Consider the following 18,868-nt stretch of genomic DNA (forward strand, 5'->3'; position numbering starts at 1 on the left):
TGAGCAACAGGTGCCACAAGGTTCGTCAGGACTGTATTTTGATACACAACTGCATTCGTTTTTACACCTTTCTCACAAAAATGTACCTCTGTTAAGCCCCAATAAGAAACTCCCAACCATACCATGAGCGAGGATGGAAAATGACCTCGTTGGACACGCGGAATACGGTTGCTCGCTTCTTCACTACTGTGTGCGTACACCTTATCATTTTGTTTGTTGTAGCTCTCTTCTACGGTAAAATTTTTTTCATCCGAAAAAAGAATTTCCCGATATTTTTTTCCCGCGTACCACTTCAACAAAGCGCGGCATCTCTTCAGTCTCAGGTCCATTAGACGAGCATTCAAACAATGTCCTGTTTTTCTTCAATATGCCCGAAGCCCTAAGTCTTCATTTAACACCCTTTTCACCGTGGTTCTGCTTAACCCCATCTGAAGGGCCAACAGTTTCTGCTTACGTTTGGGATTTATTTGAATTCGCGCCTTCACAGCTTTTATCACTGCTGGAGTCCTAACAGACCGAGGGCGACCACTTCTTGACCTGTCATCTACACTAGAGTCTTCATTGTATCGTTCGATGGTACGATAAATGAATCTTTTGGTTATATTAAAAATTTTCAGTATGTTAAAAATTTGAATTGGTGCGTAACCGCAACGATGCAACGCAATAACTGCAACACGGTCTTCTTTAAGCGTCCACTCCATATTTAAAAATGAGTAAAATTATAAAAGTTATACATTTTTATTTTCATGAACAATTCGACATTCGAATTCATTAAACGTTTTTGTGGCCAGCATTCTAAAAGAATTTTTTTTACTGTGTGACAATACTTATGACCTGACTAGTTATAGTTAAAACGGCTGCCTCACCCTTCAAACCGAAACGCATTACTGCTTCACGGCAGAAATAGGCGGGTGGTGGTACCTACCCGTGCGGACTCACAAGAGGTCCTACCACCAGTGATTACGCAAAATATGATTTTGCGGGTTTGATTTTTATTACACGATATTATTCCTTCACCGTGGAAGTCAATCATGAACATTTTTTAAGTACGTATTTCATTAGAAAAATTGGTACCCGCCTGCGGGATTCGAAAACCGGTGCATCGCTACATACGAATGAACCGGACGTCTTATCCTTTAGGCCACGACGGCTTTCGGAAGATAGCTAGCTATACAGTCTAGCATTTTGGCAACGTGTTTTGACTTCATGTTGGTATTTGCGCTCTTGTACGACCTGAAAGCGACGTTAAATTTTCGCCTTTCCTTTCAGACTTTATGGCGTATTCAACTTGATATCTCCTGACATCACTCCATACGCATTGTACCTGTGTCACACTAAACACGAATCTAACAGTCGTCCCCTATGGGCCACGAGGGAGATGGATCCGGAGGTCGCGTTTCTGATCCGATGGTAGATTCTGCGAAGCACTGCTCTTGCCAGGGCCAGTGTTACTAACACTCTCGGTTTGAGCCCCGTGAGCTCACCTACACGTCAAGGAGAAGCTGAAATAGCCTCTCAATCAGGATAGGATATCATGATAGGTAGGGAAAAAAATGGGGGAGGTCCAGTAGAGGATTGCTCCACTGTCAATACTGGATAGGATGCGGATTCACGAAAGCATATATGAATGCTTAGTCGGTGGAAATCTGCTTCACCCCAGACATACCAATGAAATTTTCCAAAATGCTTCTTTCTCCTTTGCTTGCCATGTAAAAAAAAGAAGTTAATCAAGGTGATACCTTAGATATGTCTTAAAAACGACAGCGAGCTTTTCCTTTATCAACAGTAGATAATAGATGAATTTTCTTAAGTCATAAATTAGGTGGGTGGCGCATTTACGTTGTGGATGTCTATGGGCTCCAGTAACCACTTAACACCAGGTGGGCTGTGAGCTCGTCCACCCATCTAAGCAATAAAAAAAATAAAAAAATGGCCTCTCAGTTAAACATTTGAAAGACTTGGGTTAATTCTTTTTATTTTGACAATCATTAACCCAGATATCTGAGGTATGAAATAAAAATTTCGTTGGGAGTGTTCGATGGGGTGGGAAGATTTTTGGATAAATAATTTGGACATAACATTAGTTGGACTGTGGGGTCGTTGTCCTCTATATATAAAGAGCGGCTTAGTATAAGTATAATAGTTTAAGGACAAACCTACATAAATTAAAAAAAAATTGAAATCATCGGAAAAATCACTACATTACATTTAAAAGAGACTATTAAATATCAGACTAATGGACAATGACCTGTCATAATTATGCTGACATACAACAGCTTGTTACAATATATCATTTTGTGAAAAGGTGTGGTTTCCAACTCTGTTTTTTTTTCTTCATTCACCAACATCTATGAGGTTAGACTCAAAACACGTCATCTCGGATCCTCCCGATCCATTAATAGTGCTTTTAGTTACCTCAAGCACCGGTCATCGTTCTCGTCGAGCCCGTGTCTTGCGACGAGGGGCTCGGCGAGTAAATTAACACACAGACACAGCCCACTGACTTTCCCGCCGGATCTTCTCAATGGGTCGCGTTTCCGATCCGATGGTAGATTCTGCGAAGCACGGCTCTTGCTAGGGTTCGTGTTAGCAACGTCATCAGGTGTGAGCCCCGTGAGCTCACCTACTTATTCGGCGAATCTAGAATAGCCCCTCGAGGTTACTAAATAGGTAGGAAAAAAAAAGTTAGAAAAGTTTTGTGGTAAGATGAAAATTATATAATGAGCATTTAATAAAACATATATTTTTTTTTACGTGAATTAGCTGTTGTCCCGTTTCATAAATTAAGAAAAACACTAGAAGTGGTCATATTCATTTTAAGTAAATCAACCCGAAAAATCGTCATTGAAATTTTTTAATCTCCAAGTAAGCCGTCTTTTCTTTAGTTTCATCTACTCGTCGTAAGATGTCGCTCAACTATGTTTTTATTTTAGTATTTCTAAGATATTTTTATGTCCAATTAAAATTATTAAATTCAATCATTTACCTACTACTAAATGTCTTATTTTGTGTTATATTTTTAAAAACTAAACTTTTAGTTACCTGAATCCCCCAGAGATGGCGCTTATTTCAAAATCTCAGTGCACCTTTTGCTTCATGGTCACTACAAATTTTGGAGTTCAGATTGGATTTAATTTTTATTTATAATTTATTATAATTATAGAATAACGTTTAAAAATGAAGATATCGCTTGAAATTTATGATGTCAAACCTAATTTATTTATAAAGCTAAAATTATTAAAACCGTTTATACAAATTCAAAAAAACCGTTTTTGAATATTTATAAATTTATAGTTGATTTTATAATCGAGACAGTAAATTAAGTAAATAAAATTTACGTCTGTGAAATTAAGTGTAATAAATTAATTAAAAAGTTATTTAAGTTTACAAATGACTCATTTGAACTGAACTAAAGCAAACGAAACGGCTGACGTATATGTTTATGTTGAGAATTTCTTCAATAATGTCTTTGATTAATTTTCCGGATACTACTAGGAGTTTTTATATATTTTTTTATTAACAAATATTTAATACAATTCAATTAAATAATTTAGTTTTTTATGCAGTTCCTAGCCACATTGCTCTAGGTCACCAGATAAAGTGCCCACCTGATAAAAGTAGTCACTGGAGACCCATGAACATCACCACGTGTATGGCATCATTACATTTGGTAGGCAGCGGCTTGGCTCTGCCCCTGGCATTGCTGAAGTCCATGGGCGACGGTAACCGCTCACCATCAGGTGGGCCGTATGCTCGTCTGCCTACAAGGGCAATAAAAAAAAACCTTCGGACACGTCTGTCTGTGTGGTGTTCTAAAACTGCATCACCCTATCCCGTCCCGTGGGTGTCGTAAGGGATACCTACCTGCATCGGAACATATGCAGCGGTGTTCTCTGAGTATTAAAGCAGCATACTAATGTGTGGGACAACCGTATAAACACGTATCTTTTTTTTTGTAAAATAACAACAAAAGACTTGTCTACGCAGTAAGGTTTTTTTATTCCAACTTTCTTATGCTGATAGCCTCTCAAGGCTATTTCAGCGTAACCTTAACGAGTAGGTGAGCTTACGGGGCTCAAACCTGATGACGTCGAAAAAAAGCGCAAGATAAAGAATCTCCACTACTTATATTGGAGTGTTTCTCCTGAGCCAAGTTGAAGGTAAAACTTCTTTCAGATTTGGAAATTAGATGAAAAGAAAAAGCGACACTAAAAGAAAACAAACATCTGTATAATTAAGCCTGCGAGTGAATAAGATAGAATAATTCTGAAGGTTTAACTTCTACCGAATGTGAATTGCAACCATGTTTTTTTTTGTTTAGCTTGTTTTAAGTTATCCATTCGCAAAGTTGGTATTCCAAAATTGCTACTACGAACTCAGGCATGTGACTTAATATTTTCTAGAAATATCTTCAAGTGTAAAAAGCATGTAGGTATTACCTTTTAAAAATGATAAATAGAGATATTTATATTTTAATTTTATAATTTATTCTTTGCAAGGGATTCATGCTGCTTGGGTTAAGAGGCCGGTTTGTTCTTTACACCATAAAGTTGAAGCAAGTTATTTAATTCAGTAACCTTAAATTCGTTTAAATAAAATAAACAGTTTAAATTAATTCATATTTGTAATTCTAAAATAATAATTCCTACACGAAATCGGAGCTTAAATTTAATGTGTGTACTTTGACTTCAAGCAACATTCTTTCTGAGTTTTCTTTATTTCCTTCTTCTTTCCTTATTTCCTATTTTCTTTTCCTTTATCTTTATTTCGTTCTCATTCGATTTCAATAATGAAATTTTGATAATTGCTAATGTTTTCGCATTCTTTCTTAGTATTCATATTTACCTAATTATAATAACTGTAAGTGATTGTAAACAATCAGGTGAACCCTTAGATGCCCTAAGCTGATACTTAAAGAAGTTTTAAGACAAGCAGCTGCTTGCCTGCGTTTGCAGTTTTTGTTAATATTCATATTTTATTGTAGGTAATCATAAGTGATTGTAAATGACTGTAAGTGATTGTAGACAATCAGATGAGCCCCCTAGACGCTCTAATCTGGTGCTTAAAAAGCATCAAATCATCAAACATAATTTTCAAAATCAGTGCGTCACTCAAAAGTTTATCTCGATGGATTTCAATTTGCGCAAAAACGTCGAATAGACAGCGCAGTTAGCCGAAACGCGGAATTATGAAAGACCATGATTAATCAGCGCACACACGCATTGTTTTCCAGTCCTATTTACTCTGTACATAGCTGTGACATCTCATTATGTAGGACCACTCTATGTGCATACATGATAACCTATCTAGGAAGTTTGTACGCAAAAATCTAGCACTAGGTGCTTGCCCCCGGCGTCACACACGCACACTGCGCCCCCCTCCCCGTACACACATCCCCGCTTAAGGAGCGAGACAGTGCGCTAGAAAAAGATAGCCATAAAAAACACCCGCTGGTGTGAGGTGTTGCCCCCAAAAAAAGCACCAAAAACGCTATCTGCGCAACTTTCCGGCGCAGAATCGTTAACGACTCCCGCTCTCTTTATCGTACACGCCATGCCTCCTATATTTCTATTTTTTCTTCATCGGCCATTAGACGTAAGACGGTTACGAACTCGACCGGAATAGCGCTCTATTTTCAGAGTGTAAAGTAGGGTTTTGCAACGCCCTCATCTGGCTCATATCTTGCCGGTCGGACGCTAGACACACACATTCGTACCGGAACAGAAATAACGATCGCATTTTTGACCGAAAAGGACGGACAGATGGCTGAAAAGAGAAGAAAAAAATGACGTCCATTTTGCACGGCGTACCTACGGCGTGCTGAATTGAGGTTTATGTATGCTATCTTTTTTTGAGAAAAAAACCAACCAAAACAAATGCACGTGGCACAGTGTTATGACCGGGGCTTGGAAAAATTCTCTCGGCCGCTAAGAGATGCCGTTACGAGCGCGATTTTTTTTCAAACGTCGTTTAGTTGAGGAAAAAATTACTTGAGGGCGCTTTTGTTTCGGGATTTTAATGAGAGACACAGATTATTGCAATAAAAAATTTGTAAACCACTTTTAGAAAATCTTTGAGTTGCTGGCCCGGGGTCAATATGAGAACTGAATATTCTTAATAGTTTTTCCTTAATAATTCTAGTTTTAGCCTTCTTGTCAATATTCCATAATTTTTGGAATGGAGCTCTATAACGCTGTTCTGTTTGCGGGTCGAGATGTAACAGTCAAAAACGACAACAAAAACCAACATATTTTTGAAATACTTCCAATACTTTCAACAGTTTGACATTGATTTAGTTTAGAAAAAAAAAGAAAATATTGCATATTATACATTTTCAACGATTTATTTTATTCTAATTAGGCAGATGCTTAGAAGGTATGCGTTATGCACTCACCAAGTGGATATATTCATTTAAGGACTCTAGGCTGAACCCATGATGGCTTTGTGGCAACAGATTGCAGAAATAGATATGATGGTAACAGCCTACTTATGCGGGCTCATAGTGCGACCTGCGATCCTATTGATCGATACGAGAAAATCGATATAAACTTGTGGATGAAATGTAAGGCCATAAGAAAAAGTTATTTTTTAGTCTTGCTTAATTTTTTAATTTTATTTATTTATTTCTTTGGTGGGTGGACGAATTCACAATCCACCTGATGTTAAGTGGTTACCGGAGCCCATAGACATCTGCAACGTAAATGCCGCCACCGATCTTATGATATAGGTTCTAAGGTCTCCGTTTTTACAGTACAACGGTTGCTCCATCCTTCAAACCGAAACGCATTACTGCGTCACGGCAGAAATAGGCAGGGTGGTTTTACCTACACGTGCGGACTCAGAAGACGTCCTACCACCAGTAAACTATCTTATAAATTCCGCAAGTTTTAAAGTATTATTTTTAGTTTTAATTAATCAATATAGTAATGAACTAGTTGGCAATCTTCCTCGACTTCTCTTTCCTTCCACGTGACCTACAACTATTAATTTTTCCAAGTTCTCAGGATTTTGTCGGGCCTTTTTTTTTTGCCAACCAGGTGGACGGACATTATCAAGGAGGCCACAAACACCAGCGTCCCGGACGCCATTAAGCAGGCCGAATGCAGGCAACATTGGAGGAGGCTGGTGCAAAAACTGGACCAAGGTGGTCACGACCCTCAGTAATGAGGAAACGACAAAGGAGAAGAAGAAGAAGAAGAATGAACTAGTCAACTGTGAGCAATTAATGTAATGTAAACGGTCATATATCGGTCGATTTAATAACATTATTATTTTAAAAACAAAAAGCGATCATACGAAAGAAATTCACAGCTTAATCTCGTTTGAATCATGAAAGCTCGCGAAGCTCTGCGATTGCGAAGCCGGATCTTACAATCCAAAACGGACAGGTAATAAAACAACAATGTAATTAATATTTTTATTATACAAATTTCAGATTAATACATATGGTGCGATAACACAATAAGTGTTTTCATTCTCGAAGAAAATTCAATACCTACTGACATTAGAAGCAAGCTGTCACATCGATCTTTTGGAATAATCGATTTTCTTAGGATTCGACTACAATAATTAAAACAATAACTTGAAAGGTATTACTCTAAAAATGACAACACATATAATAAAACAATGGAACTCGGTATGTCTGTACATTAAAAATACTTAGTAAATGGATGATCGATAACTTAAGAAAAGTAACAGAAAATAACACAATCATGTATATAATTATTTGCGTTTCTTTGTTCGCACACATCTCTGGAACTAGTTAATCGATTTTCAGGATGCTTCCACAAATAGAGGAGGTTTTAATTTAATTTCATTAAAATCGAATTTTACCAATAAACAACCATTACCATCATTTATAATAAAACATTTTTGAAATTCACTTTTACACTGCTAGAAGTTATGATATATCTATTAATGTTATTAATATGAAAGTGATTATGTCTGTGTTGCGTAATACGTACCTACGCCAAGTCTAAGAACCGATTTTAACGAAATTCTTTATGGATATTGTTATTTCGATGTATCATTCTGTATGGTTATGTTAAACCAGGGAAAAATATAGGCCAACTTTCCACTGGTAAACGTGATATAAAGTGCAGGCGTGTGCTAAAATCCATCCAGATATTTGAGCAACTTTATCTAATGAGTTCTAATGAGAGCCTTGAGATGAGAGAGAGGGTTCATTTTCACCGTACAATTTACCAACGGATCAAGGTACATTGTAACTATCTGGAACCAATGTCGATCGAATCCGACCCAATGTCCCAAATGTCGAACCAATCCACAATATTTTCACGGCTCTGAATTTTTTCTCTTTCTTGCTCTAGAACTTTCCTCAGCGGTGTTTCCGGAGCGCTATGATATATCTTTACTCAAACGAGACCTGGAGAATTACGACAACCTAGCGATGAACTGGGTTGTCTCCTAAGCTAATATTCATGGACGTTTCTGACACACACATACCAACTGTAAATTGTATTGCATAATGTAGGGCGTTGTATGTATGTGTGTGTGTGTTTTTTTTATGTGTATAATATTTTATTATAAATTTTTTTTTCTCAAAAATATATACACCTAACATTGAACTTTTTACATCATCCACGGTTGATAGATAATGCCTTTTTCACGAAATCTGCTACTGTACTCTTGTGCATAAAATTAAATAAATAAATATTGTTTAAAGATCTTATCTATCCGTGATTCGATTTTGATATGATATGCTTTATAAATACGATAAGATAAGTCGTTAAGCGCCGAAGCATAAGCATGAAGCTTTCGAAGCTTTACAGGAGGGAATGCTTACGTTCAGTATGTCCTCGTTGGGTCAACTTCAAAGTGCCGACAGTGATATCTGTAAATAAATTAACCAAAATTTTTAAACTATATTTAAAATTATTAGAAAACTAACTGTACCCGTCCGCTTCGCTGGGCATTTAAAATTAACATTATTATTTCTCACCCCCACAAATATTCTCATCATTAATGCCCCCGCAACTGCTGTATGGAGTCTAACACTCATATAAATATTAGCCTATCCATTAAGTACATGTATTTTTTACATGGATACCAAGTTTCAAGTCAATCGGATGCATGGTTCAGTAGTTATAACGGAACATCCGTAAAAACACTGTAGATTTATATATTAGTATAGATATTCTTTGTTACCCGTTGCATTACAGGTATGCGGGTTGATTTATTTATTTATATTCTAACTGGTCATTATTGAAACATCTGCACGAAATTACAATAAATATTCTGAATTTTGAACAAAAATTATAAAAAAAAAACAATATCGTAATTAAAATAAGAATAAAAACATTCAAACGCCCTCAAGGATTTATTCTTGTGTTACGGATACGGAAACACGTACGAGACTAGGACAAGTTACATTCAGCCTCGGAATATAAAGTGTTTTTCACACGCCAAGAAATTGACTTCGACTAGAATCGAACGATACAATAGGTAGGGCTGCCTACATTTTCATTGAATTACATTACTGGTGGTAGGACCTCTTGTGAGTCCGCGCGGGTAGGTACCACCACCCTGCCTGTTTCTGCCGTGAAGCAGTAATGCGTTTCGGTTTGAAGGGTGGGGCAGCCGTTGTAACTATACTGAGATCTTAGAACTTATATCTCAAGGGGGGTGGCGCATTTACGTTGTAGATGTCCATGGGCTCCAGTAACCACTTTACACCAGGTGGACTGTGAGCCCGTCCACCCATCTAAGCAATAAAATAATAATAATGAAATATGTAATACATTTTGGAAACGTGCTTAAGACGTCGGGTTTGCTTGTATTCATTGACGCGGATACATTTAGGTACAAATCGTGGTTGCTAATACAATTTTAACTCTGAAGTAAACTGGCGGTGAGACGTCTTAGGAGCCCGCACGGGTAGGTACCACCACTTTGCCTATTTCTGCCGCGAAGCAGTAATGCGTTCCGGTTTGAAGGGTAGGGCAGCCATTTACTCATATCTCAAGGTTGGTAGCGGCATTTACGTTGTTGATGCCTATGGGCACCCGTAACCACTTAACACCAGCTCCGAGCTCTTTCAAATCGTCTAAGCATTAAAAAAGATTTAAAACTGGCGCGTATATTAAGAAGGACTCAATAACAATATAAACGAGGAACAAAAGTGAGCCGTGTAATTTTTATTTATTTATTCTTATTGCATAGATGGGTGAAAGAGCTCACAGCCCACCTGGTGTTAATTGGCTACCGGAGCCCATAGACATCTACAACGTAAATGCGCTATCCACCTTGAGATATGAGTTCTAATGTCTCAGTACAGTTACAACGGCTGCCCCACCCTTCAAACTGTAACGCATTACTGCTTCACGGCAGAAATAGGCAGGGTGGTGGTAATTACCCGCGCGGACTCACAAGAGGTCCTACCACCAGTAAAAAAAAAAGCCTAATTAGTAAACCGGTAATATCGTGAATGGGCGCGAAACGGTCCTTATGCATGCCTTAACATGCAAACATTTCTTTTTAACAAATAGAATAGCTGTTATCCCAATTAGTCTTCTACGATATCCATAAGTTCCAGTAACCAATAGGTGACCAGACGCACCATTTTTCCCATTAACAAAATAATGTCACGCGTGGATGAATTTGTCATTTACTCACTAAAGAATATGAACAAAAAATTAAATAAGTTCTTTAATAAAAATTCACATAATAAATGTATCTTTAAATACTTACATGCACTTTTTTGTAGTTTGTAAGCCAACAATCAATAATCTTCATCAAAAATAATCTTTAGTTCACCGTTATCTGAAATATGACGTAAATTAATTGTTAAAACTACATATCTTTAAATATCTGGAAAGTGTAAAAGTTTTTTATTCATTAAACATTAAAAATATGATTTAAATACATATATATATATATATATACTGTTAATTCTTTTGGCTATACAAAATTAGATGGTAGTCAGTACGATATTCAAATGTCGACAAATAACAAACACCTCAGTCGACAGTGACCATCAAATTTGTAGATTATTCGAAACGTAAGAATTTTATTATAAAATTTATATAATAAACGCGAGAATAAACCTAGCTGAATAAACTAAATAAGTAGCTTTATTTTTTTAAATAATATGTATGTAAAGAAAAGTCTTCACCACTTAAAACCTTTAAAACTCTTTAGTTGTAAAAAAGATTTTTCTTAGACGGAGTCACTTACCTGTCTGTCATTCAGTGAAGAGAGTAGTTTAGTTTTGCAGAATATTAAGACTGTTTAAAGTATTGACTTAAAAAGTGATTAAAGGCTTTAAATGTTGTTTTCTTATTATACATATTACAGAAAACGCAATTAAGTATTTTATTGTTAATTAATTCTCTAATATTCCATATAATTGTATATTATATATTTACATTGCATTATCTGCGATTCGCGGAAACACAATCGGAGATCGACAATTTAAAGTAGAATCAAATACACATTCAAATATTAAGCTAGAGTCTACGGATGTGTTATAGATAAGGTTACTATCAAAGAGCAATTGCTAAGGAACATTTCCAGACTCATCTCTAGGTCGTTACATTTTCATCCGAATCATCCCACAACTATTTCGGTTCCTAGTTCTTACACCACCCTCGTCGCGACAATGCGTTTACGAAATAATCATGAGTGATCGACGCGACGGACTCGCGGTGATTTTTCTCTTTGATTTTATTGGAATCGGATGGTCAGAGTGATTGGAAAAACATGTTTTTCCGGATTAGTATATATGTATATATTTGTAGCGAGAAATACAAAACGTTGGGGTATTTATTATGAGCTTTAGTTTAAATAATGTTATAAGGTGTGCTGCGGAATTTTCCGGCGCTAACAATTATCATGCGCTTCGGCTTTAGGATTGTATAGTTTGACACTTTAGGGGGGAAAGTATGGATAAAGTGCTCAGTGTAAAGCGATCACTTCCTTCATTAAGTATAGTCCGAATCGTAAGATTATATCGTCGTAGGTGAGCTCACGGTGCTCAAACCGGAGTGTTGCTAACACTGGCCCTAGCAAGAGCAGTGCGTCGCAGAATCTACCACCGGATCGGAATCGCGACCCATTGCATATTTCTGCCGTGAGCAGTTACGTGTTTCGGTTTGAAGGGTGGGGCAGCCGTTGTACTGAAAAAAAAAACGAGGACCTTAGAACTCATGTCTCAAGGTAGGTGGCGGCATTTACGTTGTAGATGCCTATGGGCTCCGGTAACCACTTAATACCATATGGGCTGTGAGCTCGTCCAAACACCTAAGCAATAGAAACAAAAAGAATAAAAAAGCATGCGTTTACCTCTTCGATCAAGTTTACCTCAAGTTAAATAGGTGTAGGCTTTGGGCTTCGCCAATATTTAAAATAGATAGTGCAATTAAGTTCGCTGTAACTTATTCTTACAAGGTTTGAAAAGAGTCATCGATAAGCTTTGCTATTTCCATAACCAGTCTGATTTGTCCAAGTTTACGAGCAATTATCAACTCACCATCAGGCCGTAAACTATTTTGTCTTCAAAGAAAAATAACCAAATATACTTATTAGGCGATAATAATACATTTTATGAATTCACCATTTTTAAATAATATACATCAAATTGTTTATACCTACTGTTCCGGCACATTGCTAGCCGTCCCTCAGTGGAGAGGCGCGGGGAGGGAGGTTTCGGCTCGCGGCTGGGAGCGCGGCCGCCGGTCACTTCTCCAAGGACAAGATAAGCGCCCGCGCATAAATTGGCAACACAAAACCAATTTTGGCCACGGGAATTTGTAATAATCATTATAGTCATTATAGTAACTTCATTGAGAGAACCAGTAATTTCATTAAAAGAATCTACACATAAAACATTGGTGACCCCGACGTGATTAACGATATCGAAACGCTAAGCAAAGCGCACGGACCTCGGACCCGCTACGACCGCTGCGTGACCTTTACGCACGGAGCGTATGATCGCCGCTCGACGCAATAGAAGGTTCCAGACATCGCGCTATGCAATTTGGAGTGCAGACGGAAGGATCTCAATAAGGACGGCATATTATCCAGCTTGAAGCCCGCCGGTCAGCGAAGTCTACGCGCCGCAGCCACAGCTTAGCCAGGAAGTGCCCAGTCCCTGCCTGTCTGTATGCTTTAAATCTATTATTAAACTTTTTTTATATACATATTTTTTATATTGTTTTGGTTCAGTTCTGTTATATAAGTAACTAAATATGTTTAGGGGCGGTGAATCTGATACTAAATCCCCTTTAGGGAGTGCGCTTTCATTAAACGCACCACAAATCAATATAAATAGCGATTTAAAAGATTTAAACAATAAACGTAGCTCAGTTAAGGGTCGTGTCACCAAATATAAGAATTTTTTGAATGCATTTACTGAAGAGACGTCAATCTCGCGAAGCGATTATTATTTAATCGAACAAAGGTTTGAACGCTTCCGAGATATGCTCACAATTTTCGATGACATTCAAGCGCAGATTGAGACCTTAAATTCAGAGGACCTAGATGGTGAATTGGATATTAGAGAAAATATTGAGTCTGACTTTTCTTTACTTATTGCAAAAACGAAGTGTATCTTAGAAAAAAATGCGCCATCTGGATCTCATCATTCTGAATGCAGTTCTCATTCCAATAATTGTAATAATAATCACAATTCCATGGGATTTAAACTACCCGTCATAAAGATTTCAAATTTCGACGGCAGCTACTTTAAATGGTTGGAATTTCGAGACTCATTTTGTTCTCTCATTGATCAAAACAACAAAATTGAACCAATACATAAGTTTTATTATTTAAATTCTTATCTTGAAGGGGAGGCCTCTCGCGTTATCAGCAACCTGGAAATTAGCTCGGCCAACTATAAAGTGGCATGGGAGCTTCTTTGCGAGAGGTATAATAACATCAAGCATCTCAAAAGCCATCATTTGCATGCGTTATGTAACATGCAACAGCAACGCGATTCAGCAAAGAGCTTAAGGTACCTGATTGACAATGTTTCAAAAAATTTACGTGCGTTAAAGACTTTGGGTGAAAAAACCGATACATGGGATTCTTTAGTCATACATTTGGTCTCAGCCAAGCTCGACAGTCCCACTAGTGCTAAATGGGAAGAATTTAAAAATACTTTTAGTGAAAGTCCCTCCTTAAATGACTTCTTTCAGTTTTTAAAAGGCCGTTCGGATGTTCTAGAATCCATACGTCATAATAATAAGCCCGAACGACAAGCCAATACTTTTAAAGGAGAAACAAATTCATCTTTTCATAAATTTGAAAGGTCTCATGCAAAATCCTTTGCAATTTCAGCCTCGCCTGCGTCTTCTTCTGTGGCGTGTGTTCTGTGCAACGGCAGCCATCGCCTGTACGACTGTGATTCGTTCCTTGGAAAGCCGGTTGACGAGCGTATCGCCGATGTGGTGCGGTTGAAGCTGTGCTTCAACTGTCTGCGCAAAGGTCACTCTTCTCGTCAATGCAGGTTACGCCCTTGTTCTTCTTGTAAACAGCGACATAATTCTCTGTTGCACAAGGGTGGTTCTCAGGCTGCAAGTACTTCCGACACACACGCGATCATAACTACAGCAGAAAATGAGGTTGAGGGGGATCATGATGACAATGTCATGAGTATGTCAGTCTCAGTGAACAACCATGTATTGCTTTCGACAGCGTTAATAGAAGTTTATAATTCAAGCTCAAATAAGCGTCTAATAATTCGAGCGCTGCTAGACAGCGGGAGTCAAACATCTTTAATAACCAGTAAGGTAAAAAATGAATTAAACTTGACTCCTCAGCCATCCAGGCTCGCTATTGTAGGTGTAGGTAATCAGCCTTTATCTAATACTATGCAACGTTGTTCTTTAAAGTTGAGGTCAAAGCAAACCGATTTTGAAGCAGATATTTCTTGTTTTGTGCTACCTCAAATTTCAAGTAATTTGCCTAACAGTACATTCGATGCATCAATATGTAGCTTGCCTAGTAACATTAAGTTAGCCGATCCTAATTTTAATCACTCTGCACCAGTAGATATGCTCATAGGTGCTGACTTATTTTGGCATTTAATTGAATCTGATAGATTAGATTTTGGTCCAAATCAACCCACCGCACTAAAATCAAAATTGGGTTGGATATTGTCCGGACCTTTTGTACCAAAAAAAACTAGTAATATTAATAGCGTACAATGTAATCATGTGTCATTTAATTCAGACAAGGATACTGTGTCCAATGATTCACTGCACAATGATTTAAAAAAATTTTGGGAATTAGAGAAAATTCCTACAAAGAAAAATATATTAACTGCCGACGAAATTGAGTGTGAAAATCATTTTAAAAACCATACATACCGTGATGAGGATGGACGTTTCCATGTGAAGCTCCCTCTACTGGCAGAACCAGAATGCTTAGGGAATTCATATAATTTTGCTAAAAAACAATTTTTATCCTTAGAGAAAAGGTTAACACGAGACGCTAATCTAACACAAATGTACTCACATTTTATAAAAGAATATAAAGATTTGGGCCATTTATCAGAGTCTAGTAAATTAATTCCTGAGCAATCATTCTTTATTCCTCATCACCCAATTTTTCGCCCTACTAGTGAATCAACGAAGTTACGCGTAGTTTTTAATGGAAGTTCTAAAACCACTTCTGGTTATTCGTTAAATGATTTACAAGTTGCAGGTCCACATATTCAAGATTCTTTATTTAATATCTTAATCAGGTTTCGTCAGTATACTTATGTACTGTCAGGCGACGTAGAAAAAATGTATAGAATGATTAAGGTGCAAGAGAGTGATCGGGACCTGCAAATGATTTTATGGCGCGATAACAATACAGAGCCAATAAAATCATTTAGACTTAACACCGTCACGTACGGCTTAACAAGTTCAAGCTTTTTAAGCACTCGTTGTTTGTGGCAGCTTGGCGAGGAATGCAGCGATAATAAGATTAAAAAAATTATTCAAAACGATTTTGTAGTCGATGACTTGCTGACCGGAAGTGATAGCAAACACGAGTTAATCTATATAAAAAAATCTGTTGAAAGTGCTCTCGCTGCCGGGTGTTTTAATTTAAGGAAATACCGTTCAAATTTATCGTCACTTTTGGAAAATAATGAAAATACTCAGAAAAATCTTATTATTAGCTCATCATCTCACACGCTGGGTGTAGGTTGGGATCCTAGAAGCGATATAATACATTTTCCTACAAATTATCGCAGCAATGCCAAAATTACTAAGCGTTCTATATTATCTGAATCATGTAAAGTTTTTGATCCTCTTGGAATATTAAGTATTTTTACAATCAAACCTAAAATATTAATACAAAAATTATGGATTGAAAAGGTTGACTGGGACGAACCAGCACCCCAAGAAATCAGGCAGTCATGGCTATTGTTCATTGAAAACATGAAGCATCTTCATTTATTACGCATTCCTAGGCATGTTTTATGTAAGGAACCTAGTCATATTGAATTGCATTGTTTTTGTGATGCTTCACAGGCGGCTTATGCTGCTTGCATCTACTTAAAATCTACAAATGCACAAGGTGACGTCACTGTTAGGCTTTTAAGCGCTAAGGCCAGGGTAGCCAGTGTTAAACCCACGACAATCCCGCGTTTGGAACTGTGTGCTTGTTTGTTGGGCGCGCAGCTCGCAGACGCTGTGGTACACGCCCTGCGCTGTGTAATCGCTCGTAAGGTATACTGGACTGACTCATCGATAGCTTTAGCATGGTTAGGTGCAAGGTACGACAAATTAAAAACCTTTGTTGCTAATAGAGTCGCAATGATTTTAGAGCTAACAAACGACTCGGAATGGCGTCATGTTCCCACTCACCTCAACCCTGCTGATCTAGCTTCACGCGGCGTAGATACAATTAAAAATGATACTTTAGATATATGGTGGACGGGCCCTACCTTTTTAAGTCAGAACGAGTCTGGGTGGCCATCCTACGATTCGAGAAATGTTAACATAAATGAATTGCCAGAAACTAAAGTTCATGTTAGCACAACAAATAAAGGCGTCGATGAAAATAACAAACAACCACTAATTATCGATTTTAGCAAATATTCGAAATTGAAATTCTTGCAACGTACATTCGCCTACATGCAGCGATTTGTTTATAATTGTAGAAACCCACGCAATAAGAAAGTAGGTATTTTACAGCCTGAAGAACTAGCCCGTTCCTTTAGAAAACTCGTTTATTTGGCTCAAGCTGATAGTTTCTCAAAGGAAATAAACCTTCTACGCTCCAAAGGAGTTCTTAACTCAAAAAATTCTTTAATATCACTGAATCCATTTCTGGACAGTGAAGGCATTCTAAGAGTAGGTGGACGTTTAACTTTATCCTCTTATAATTTTGAAAAACGTCACCAAATGCTGCTTCACGCCAAACATTGGCTTACTAAATTACTGTTTCAACAAGAGCACTTGCGTCTTCTACATGCTGGGCCACAGCTATTGCTATATACCGTTAGAGAATCCATTTGGCCCATTGCTGGTCGAGATCTAGCTCGCACCACAACGAGACAATGTGTTAAATGTAGGAGAATTAGTGGTAAGACATTTAATCCTATCATGGGTTCATTACCAGAACAGCGAGTCAATCCCGGTTTTCCCTTTGTTAGTGCAGCTGTCGATTTTGCTGGACCATATTTAATTACCGACAGAAAAGGAAGAGGATGTAAAATTACAAAATGTTATCTTTGCTTATTCGTATGCCTTAAGTATAAATGCTTACATTTGGAAGCTGTAAGCGAGCTGTCTAAGGACGCATTCATTTTAGCTTTACGCCGTTTTATCTCTCGCAGAGGAAAGCCCCATGAATTATTTTGCGACAATGGTCGTAATTTTGTCGGAGCCGCAAGAGAGATAGGTGACTTTTTGAATACCGGTGCTGACGAAGTAGAGGCTTTTTCTTCCGGAGAAGGAATAAAATTTAACTTTCAGCCGGCTTACTCCCCACATTTCGGTGGTCTTGTTGAAGCATGCGTTAAATCGGCAAAATATCATCTCAAGCGCATGTTGGGACAGACTCATTTAACTTTCGAAGAACTGGCTACGCTATTTAGTCAAATTGAGGCGATCTTAAACAGTCGGCCCCTCTGTCCTTTATCCTCAAGTCCAAATGACCTACAGCCTCTTACCCCTGGGCACTTTTTGATAGGCAGACCATTAAATTCATATCCTAATGAAAACTTTGCGGACAGAACCTACAGAACCAGGGACAGATTTCTACGCCTAGAGTTCCTGCGTCGACTGTTTTGGAAGCGGTGGATGCTGGAGTACATAACACAATTGCAAGCCCGACAAAAATGGCGAACTCCTGGCACATCGCTGCAATTGGGGGACTTGGTACTCCTAAAAGAAGAAAACGCTCCTCCCATGCACTGGAAGGTGGGACGAATCACTGCTCTGTTCCCGGGAGAGGACGGAGTTGCTCGGGCGGCGGACGTCCGGACTACTACGGGCACGTACCGGCGTGGCACTCGGTATTTATGTCCATTACTGGATCCAGCAGCGTATTCATTGGAAGCGACAGCTTCCAACGCCCCGGAGGATGTTCCGGCACATTGCTAGCCGTCCCTCAGTGGAGAGGCGCGGGGAGGGAGGTTTCGGCTCGCGGCTGGGAGCGCGGCCGCCGGTCACTTCTCCAAGGACAAGATAAGCGCCCGCGCATAAATTGGCAACACAAAACCAATTTTGGCCACGGGAATTTGTAATAATCATTATAGTCATTATAGTAACTTCATTGAGAGAACCAGTAATTTCATTAAAAGAATCTACACATAAAACACCTACTATTCACTACGTATTCGTTAGTTTTGATATATCTGGTTGAAAGAAATTAGTACGGTATTATTTACATGGAGGCTCAAACAAAG

General features: G+C 38.1%; 1 protein-coding gene, 1 long non-coding RNA gene and 1 other non-coding gene across 3 annotated transcripts; 1 reads left to right on the top strand and 2 right to left on the bottom strand.

Annotated features, from left to right (window-relative positions):
- Positions 1–7,408: 7,408 nt before the first annotated feature.
- Positions 7,409–10,750, bottom strand: LOC134201457 (uncharacterized). The gene is made up of 2 exons (XR_009976745.1): positions 10,711–10,750; positions 7,409–8,854 (listed from the first exon to the last, which is right to left on the bottom strand). It is a non-coding gene; the product is annotated as an uncharacterized LOC134201457 (long non-coding RNA).
- Positions 9,902–9,999, bottom strand: Mir2848 (microRNA mir-2848). The gene has a single exon (NR_107460.1). It is a non-coding gene; the product is annotated as a microRNA mir-2848 (primary transcript).
- Positions 10,751–13,937: 3,187 nt separating the features above from the next.
- LOC134201451 (uncharacterized) lies at positions 13,938–18,741 on the top strand. Its single transcript, XM_062676219.1, has 2 exons — positions 13,938–14,467; positions 18,194–18,741. The coding sequence occupies exons 1-2, from the start codon at positions 13,938–13,940 to the stop codon at positions 18,561–18,563; spliced, it is 900 nt and encodes a 299-aa protein (XP_062532203.1). The 3' UTR covers positions 18,564–18,741.
- Positions 18,742–18,868: the final 127 nt, after the last annotated feature.

Source organism: Bombyx mori, chromosome 25, assembly GCF_030269925.1.
Source record: "Bombyx mori chromosome 25, ASM3026992v2".
In the NCBI taxonomy this organism is placed as follows: domain Eukaryota; kingdom Metazoa; phylum Arthropoda; class Insecta; order Lepidoptera; family Bombycidae; genus Bombyx; species Bombyx mori.